The sequence below is a fragment of the Tupaia chinensis genome, unplaced genomic scaffold (genome assembly GCF_000334495.1).
Source record: "Tupaia chinensis unplaced genomic scaffold, TupChi_1.0 Scaffold000031_1, whole genome shotgun sequence".
NCBI lineage: Eukaryota > Metazoa > Chordata > Mammalia > Scandentia > Tupaiidae > Tupaia > Tupaia belangeri.
Window position 1 is genome coordinate 1333337 of NW_006159461.1, and position 7807 is coordinate 1341143.

The 7807-nt window shown below is 45.5% G+C and overlaps 1 protein-coding gene across 2 annotated transcripts in view; it reads left to right on the top strand.

Moving 5' to 3' along the window:
• LOC102472026 (ST18 C2H2C-type zinc finger transcription factor) overlaps nucleotides 1–7807 on the top strand; it is a 140700-nt gene that overhangs the window by 82431 nt on the left and 50462 nt on the right. For both annotated transcript variants that reach the window (XM_027771407.1, XM_027771409.1), the window contains exons 8-9: nucleotides 20–213; nucleotides 3584–3795. In XM_027771407.1, the coding sequence (XP_027627208.1) occupies nucleotides 20–213; nucleotides 3584–3795 (406 nt within the window). The remainder of the gene's footprint in view (nucleotides 1–19; nucleotides 214–3583; nucleotides 3796–7807) is intronic.

Genomic DNA, 7807 nt, shown 5'->3' on the forward strand with positions numbered 1-7807 from the left:
TCCTTCCCCCTCTCTCCAGGACAAGCTTGGTGAAGCAAATTGAATTCAATTTCCGATCCCAAGCCATCACCTCTCCCAGAGCCACCGGGTCAAAAGAACAAGAGAAGTTTGGAAAAGTACCCTTTGATTACGCCAGTTTTGATGCCCAAGTTTTTGGTAAACGTCCCCTCGTACAAATAGGGCAAGGACGGAAAACACCACCGTTTCCTGAATGTAAGCTGCAAATTCTAATATAGTCCCCAGACAAACCTTGTATTTGCATATGGGTGTGTGCGTGTACGCGTATGCATACATGTGTGTCGATGCATATGTGGGTACATGTCTGGATACGTGTGTATGTATATATGCGTGGGGGGGTGCATTCAGATATATAATATGCTACTTACAGTTAGGAGGGAAAATACATTGTACAGTAAATTACAACAAGAAAAATGAATAATTTGATCGATGTTACTGACTTTATACCAAAATTACACTGAATGTGGTGAATACTGAATTAACTGTTCTACAAATATGGAGGAGCCATTGTTGGATCTAAATACAGGTGTTCCAAAGAAATGTTTAATTTATTATACATTTACCTGAATTTGAGATTAATAGACTGAAAATGTAATAGCTGTTTTAATACAATAATTTTATTCAGATTGAAATGATAACTAGTGTGTAAAATGTTGAAATACCTTGAAAATGTAACTTATTTAGAACAAAGTATATGTGGCCATAATATCTACCCACAGATTTAAGAATTCCTGTTCAGACATGCAAAAGGGATAAGTAGCCTTTTGATGCTGACACAGATGTGGAGGAGACCGTAACCAAAGACGCCATGACATATAAACCCTGCTGGTTTTCCTTGCACATTTCCTCAGGTTGTCAGAGTGCGTACATTTTCTAATGAAAAGATGAGGGAGTAAACGTTGGACACACGCAGGAAATGATTTCCGCACTACCATTATTTAACTCCCCCTAAGGAAGAAGCTAAAGCATTTCTCACTCTGAGTCTTCTGCCACCACAACCCTTTAAACGTTCTGCAAATCTGTGGAATGCCGTTAACCGTACAGCAGGTTGTGTAGACCGAGCGCCCTCGTGTACGCGCACACCTCCTTCCTGTGGGAGGCTGAACGAGAGCTAGAGGGCCTTATAAAACCCAAAGTGGGTAAATAGACATGAAAGGAATTTGCCCAACAGTGAGAAGCGCATTACTCCAGACAAGATTTTTTTAAAAGAATTATTTTATTTAACTTTGTTTACTTATTTTAATTTGACCACAAAGGGACAGAGCAAGAAAGAGGGGGTGAGGAGCGAGAAAGCAAGCCACCAAGTCTGGAACTTGAACCATAGTTGGCCATATGGGAGTCCAGTGCCCTTAACCACCACATCGCCTGCTGGCCCTAGGGAAGGGTCTTCCTGCCATCCCTTCTTCATTTCTCCCTCCCTTTGGGATTTTGGGCATGCACGCACATATGCCCAGCGTGTTTCTCAGGCTGCCAGGTCAGCCATGTGGGACCCAGCTGCCCTACCCACCACGTCATGGGGCTGGCCCGAGATTTTAATCATTCTTACCTAAACTGAGTCCCTGACAACGTAAACAACCACTGGCAGCTTGTGAGATTCAGGGGAAAAAATCTATACACACACACACACACACACCATGCACGCACATATGCCCAGCGTGTTTCTCAGGCTGCCAGGTCAGCCATGTGGGACCCAGCTGCCCTACCCACCACGTCATGGGGCTGGCCCGAGATTTTAATCATTCTTACCTAAACTGAGTCCCTGACAACGTAAACAACCACTGGCAGCTTGTGAGATTCAGGGGAAAAAATCTATACACACACACACACACACACACACCCACAAAGGGAAAAAATCTACACACACACACACACACACACACACTCACACACTCACACGAACACACACACACACTATTTGATATCTGACTATCTAGTCATACAATTTTGTATATATACTGGGTTTTGGGGCGGGGTCTTCAAAAAGTTCATAGAAAGGCCAGCTGGTGGCATGGAGGTTAAGGTGGCTGGATCCCACATGGTCAACTCTGTGGTTCAAGTCCTGGACCCAGTGGTTTGATTCATCCTGTGGGCCTATGTGCATGCATGTTCAAGCCCCTGCAAGCAGAGAGAGATGGAGGAAGGGGCTGCGGGGTGACCATTCTGCCTGGGGTGCTTCTCACCTTCCCTGTGTCTCTCTGTTGGTCTCCTGTAAACACGTACACTGTCTGGTAAAAATTAGGGGAAAAAAATTCATAGAAAATGCATATTACCAAAAAAATAATTCATTGATTTCAGAAATTTTGTACCAAAATAAATTTATACCTTAATTGCATTTTTCCATGAGCTTTTGAGGACTCCCCCGTGTATATATAGAATTTTATTATATATGCACACAATATACACACACGTAGTGTTTCATTCAGGTGATACTAGTAATAAGAGCGTTCTATATGCTCATATGAATATTGATAGTAAAAGTACAAAGCATTCAGTGAGAGTTTCATATTCTTATAACTATAGGACTAACACTGGATAGTATTTAAAATTTTTTTATGAAAAGTATTTAAAATAAACAATATTCAATGCTTAAAATAAGTAGCTAAATGCTTTTGCGGGTGCCCACATTGAGTCTTGGGCGTTTCTCACGTAACCCCGAGTGCAGAGAAATCTGTTTAACCGGCTCACTAACGCCTTGGTCCCTACCACAGAGACATGAAACGGAACTCAGCCTTGATAACTAAACTGCCTTTCTGTTCTCCTTGGGGACCGTTCCTCCCTGTCCTTTGCTTATCTCATTTTCCCTGGATGTGCAGAACGCCAGCTCGCTTACGAGTCGGCATCTATTTAGTCTCCTCCATGTGGACAGAGAACAACTTCCACGAGTTTAAGTACAAAACAAACCTGTATATCAAATAATAAGAATACAATTCACTACCTAAGCATAAATGTTAGTGCAAAAACCAACATTGACAGGATCCTTTTGTTTTTTTTTTCAGAATGGCTGGGCCTTCGGGGCCAGCAGGGGGTGGTTCGAGTCCCAGACCTAGCAGCTTGCTTTCTCACTTTCCCTCTCTCTCTGTCTCTCTGGTCAAATTGAAAAATAATAATAAATTAAATTAAATTAAATAATTCTTTAAAATAAAAGAGAAAAGAGTGGCTGGACCTCACAATATATATGCACAATTTTGAGATATACATGACGTAAACTCTTTAGTCCCCCAATGGGTTTTGCTAGTGTGTGTTTTTTTTAATCTATAATTTCTGCTACAAATGTTGCCAGTACACCTGCCCCATAACATTATAGTTTTTGTCATAAGAAGTATAAATACAAAAAAATATTAAAAGGGTGGGCATTCATTCTTCCCCAGCAATCACATCATTTGATCTGTGAACCTCTGTGAAATTCATTCTGAATAACCTTCATTTAATGTACCCATGGATAATAGATCATGTTTCAATTTAGTCTTCACATAGTTTAATTCAAGAAGTTATAGCTTGAAAAACAAACCTGTTTAATGACTAAAACCACGTACGTGCCATTGCTAATCAAATCTCTCTTTAACAGCAAAGCATTTTTCAAATCCAGTGAAATTTCCTAATCGGCTGCCTAGTGCAGGCGCCCACACACAGAGCCCTCGCCGTGCCAGCTCTCACAGCTACGGTCAGTGCAGTGAAGACACCCACATAGCAGCAGCTGCTGCCATCCTGAACCTCTCCACCCGCTGCAGGGAAGCCGCAGACATTCTCTCCAACAAACCGCAGAGTCTGCATGCCAAGGTAGGCCGGTCCAAGAGCCCGGAGGGTGGGCCAGCGACTGAACCGTGAGAATAAACTGCCTTTCATGTTCCTCACTACAGTCACCACCACTCCACTCCCCCACAGCCGGAGCGACCCTCTCCCTGTCCTAGGACAGCCGTGGGCCTGGTGGGTTCAGAGGAGAGTAACATGGGTGTCTAGTCCTGTGGCTCTTCCTGAAATGGTGTCCCAAAGTTTGGGGAGAAGTGCATTATGGAGACTAGTTGGGGAAAATGTATGGGTTTCAAAGCTGTTTTGGTTAGGGGAAATTTGGTAAACAAGAAGAGAGATTGCTATTCAAATCATTCTCCACCATGGAAGCTTTCACTGTCTGCGAGACAAAGAGTAAGAAATGTTTGAGTCAATGGAGATTCGTGAAAGGCTCGTGAGACCGCCCACAGGACGCTGTGATCACACGGGCTTCTACTGTGCCATAAAAGGTGGTCCAAGCTTTTCTGGAAAGACACCCAGAAAATCCCAAATATGGTAAGTCACCGGGGATGGTGCCGGAAGGGCTGAGACTCAGACCATACTGACCCCAAATCGAGCTCTGAGAAGGTCACCCACTCACTGGGTCTACAAAGCCGGTGAGATCAACCACATTTGTCCAGGACCTCTCCTCCCCAACCTGCCGTGAGAGGTGCACGCCCGTGTTTTAGATAACTCGATGAAAACAGAAAAATGAAAGGGCCCGGGTCTTGCTTTGTTCTAGACCCTGGGGAACTTGTGCTAGTCCTGGGGACCACAGAGAAGCTGGTTGGAGCAGCCCAGCCCTGGACTCCCATGGCCAGCTGGAGCTAGTGACCCCGTGTGCACTTGGGGATTCAGTGGAGAGAGGTGACTGCTCCACCTCCTGATGGAAGCCAGTGAAGTAAAGGGACCAGACTTCTCTGAGAAGAGATCGCGCCCTGTCTTTAAGTAGATCTCCTGGGTTAAGCTCTAACCCTGTGCTCGGCGACGAAGGCCCATGGTCCCTCCCTTCCCCTTTAAATGCAGCCAGGTCCCCAGTGCGGTCAGATGCTTGCCTGTGCCGTGCCAGGCCTTCAGGAGGGCAGGTGACACCGTGCCACCGAGCATTTGACAGAAGAATCAGAATTAGCTTCTGGACAAAGCTGAGCCAAGTAAACCCCAGGAAGAGTTGGTGGCCAAAAACCACTCAAAAACAATTTTTAAACAAATGAGGTTCTTAAACAAAGAAAAATACATCCTTTAAAAATGCAAAGAAAATACCAAGCTACCCAAATTCATAAAAATCTCAAGTCACAAATTATTTACCTAGATGGATGAATGAATAGGAGATTTATAAAGGCAACTTTGTGTTTTAAATTAATTTTTAAAAATCTAAATACATTTCTCCTTTTTAAAAGGATATTCTGTTATGCATTAAGCTGGAGAAAAAAACTCAGATGTCTTTCTTCCGAGTACTCCATTTTCTGGTGGGTTAGGCTGTCCTAACTGAAGAGCGTTCCAGTGTTGTCTGTCGTTCTCAGTGTGACTTAACTGTCTCAAGAACATGGTTCTAGAATGATCGGTTTCTGTCTGCACACGTAGTGCTTTCCTGGTCCTCAGAATTCTGCCTTTAGCCTTTAGAGTCTCCATGTTCTATTAAATTGCTGACATCAACAATACATCAACGAGGCCCCGGGTTCATTCCCCGGCACCTCCACCAGAATTTAAAAAAATATATTTAAAAAAAATACATCAAACAACACTAACTATAATTCAAGCTTTACTTTTTTTTTTCTTTTTATCAATATACTTTTCTTTTAAAAGCATATTTCTGGTCAGAAAAGTGACTTAAATCAGCACACTCCAAAGATTCAGAGACTCGGTTTCTGGTGTGTGTCCTTACACTCCTGCGGGGTGCGGGCAGTGCCAAGCCTGTTCTGTGGCACAGATCCGGCATGCTCGGGGTGACAGGACTCCGCGGTGTGCCTCCCCTCCTGCTGCCAGCCACGTCTCCACCACAGGAGCCAAATGGCTGTTGTCACGATGCGGATGAAAGAGACAGACAGGGCAGCCCTCGCCTTGCAGAGGCAATTTTAAAACCCAGTTTCCCATGAAGATGTCTCCTGACATCGTGGTGGGGCAGACAGGACAAACGTGGTGCCCACACGTGGTGTCACTTTGCAGACATGGCCAGCGTACGCACACATGGACGTCACACACAGCCGGTACGGGTCTGGAAGTCGGTCCTCGTTCGTCCTGTGTTCTGAATAGGGAGGAGAACCTCAAACATCCTTGAACCCACAAAGAGTGTTTCTCTTCGCAGAAGTGAGGCAAAGCCCCAGTAGGCAGCCCTGAGAACTGGGCTCCGGGAGACCGTGTCCAAGGTAGACCTATGCAGGTCCTCCCATGGTCAGTTCTGCTCTTTGCTCTGCTTAATCCCAAGCATCGGATTACGTATAAACGATCTTTCCCTCTGCGTGGAAGGCTAGCCTGATTTTCTTTGCAATAGGATTTGATTATTTTTCCAGGGCAGGTTGTTAGCATGTCTGTTTCTGATCATCCAAATTCATGTACGTCTGGAGTTCCTTCTTTCAAAATCGGGAAGTAGAGATGCGGGTCTTCCTGGCTCTTGACGTCCGTAGTCGAGCAGACTTCATAAAGCACAAGGAGACTTCATAGAAAATTGCAATTAAGTATGAGTTTATTTGGACATGAAAACTTTTGATATCCATGCATAGCATCGTTTTGGCATCATCTGCATTTTCTGTGAACTTTTTTTCATAAATTGCCAGAGGACATGTGTGCTTGCCAAAGGGGGGGACAGAGTGCACCCGCCTCCCATGGAGCATGGTCACACCAATACCCCTACTCCTCCATTCCCCCTCTGTCAGGATTTGGGACATGCACACACACACACAGTATGTTCTTCAAGCTATCAGGACTGGGATTTGAACTAGTCAGCCATGTTGGCTCTAGCTACATAACCACTAGCTGCAGGGCCAGCCCTCCATGAACATTTTGAAGACAGATCCCCCTCACATGTCCCTGAGAGACATCCTAGCAGGTGGGCTGGTGCCCGTACCAACCCAAAGGTCTCTGACAGCTGGACCGCCCTGGCCCCAGGTTAGATTCCCTATGTCCCTGCCTTCCGGAAGATTACTGCCAGACAGGGTAAAAGAGGCGAGCTCCTGGGGCCGAGCTTGTCTCATGTTGCTCCAGGCAGGGTGCTGGGTTGTTGGGGAGAGGCTCTTATTCTCCAGGGCAGGCATGGGTGGCTTCCCAGTGTGCCTGTTCAAAGCCTGTGAGTGCCAGTTCTCATTTTCCTCTGCTTCCGTCCAGCGTCTGTATGCAACGAGTGGCTCTTCGGTTGCACAAAGCTGAGACATTCTTGCTGCCGCCTGTGGGTCTATATCACCTTTTCAAAATCAAACCAATCTTGGGCCAGCCGGTGATGTGGTGGTTAAGGTGCTGGACTCCCACATGGCCAACTATGGTTCAGATCCCCAACCCAGTGACTTGAAAATTATGCCAGGCGCGTGTGCATACGTGTCCAAAATTCTGAGAGGAGAATAGAGAAGGGATCGCAGCGTGGCCATCCTCCTAGGGGGTGGTTTCTCATTTTTCCTCTCTCTCTCTCTCTCTCCAATGCACACACTCTAGGGCAAAAAACTTAAAAAGATATATACAATTTAACATCTACATAACACATTCGCACCACCCAAATCACCTGTATTTTAAGTACCACTTTGAGAAATAGGAGAAAACAATTAATATTATCAATACTTGGTGGATACCATGATAGTTACAGGGAATTTGGGGTGAAGTACTAGTTCCCCTTTGAGTCTCATGATTTTCATTGGTTCTAAGATGTGCGTAATGTCCTTCTTTCCGTTTGGAAGTACTGTCATTGTGAAACAGACAACCACAGCCCCACACACCGCCCCCGCCCCTGGTCACGGTCACTCCTGACAACCACAGAACCAGGCTGCTCCTGGGTGGACGAGCTCGCTGGGGGGGGGGGGACCCCCGGGCCAGGGGGGCGGCC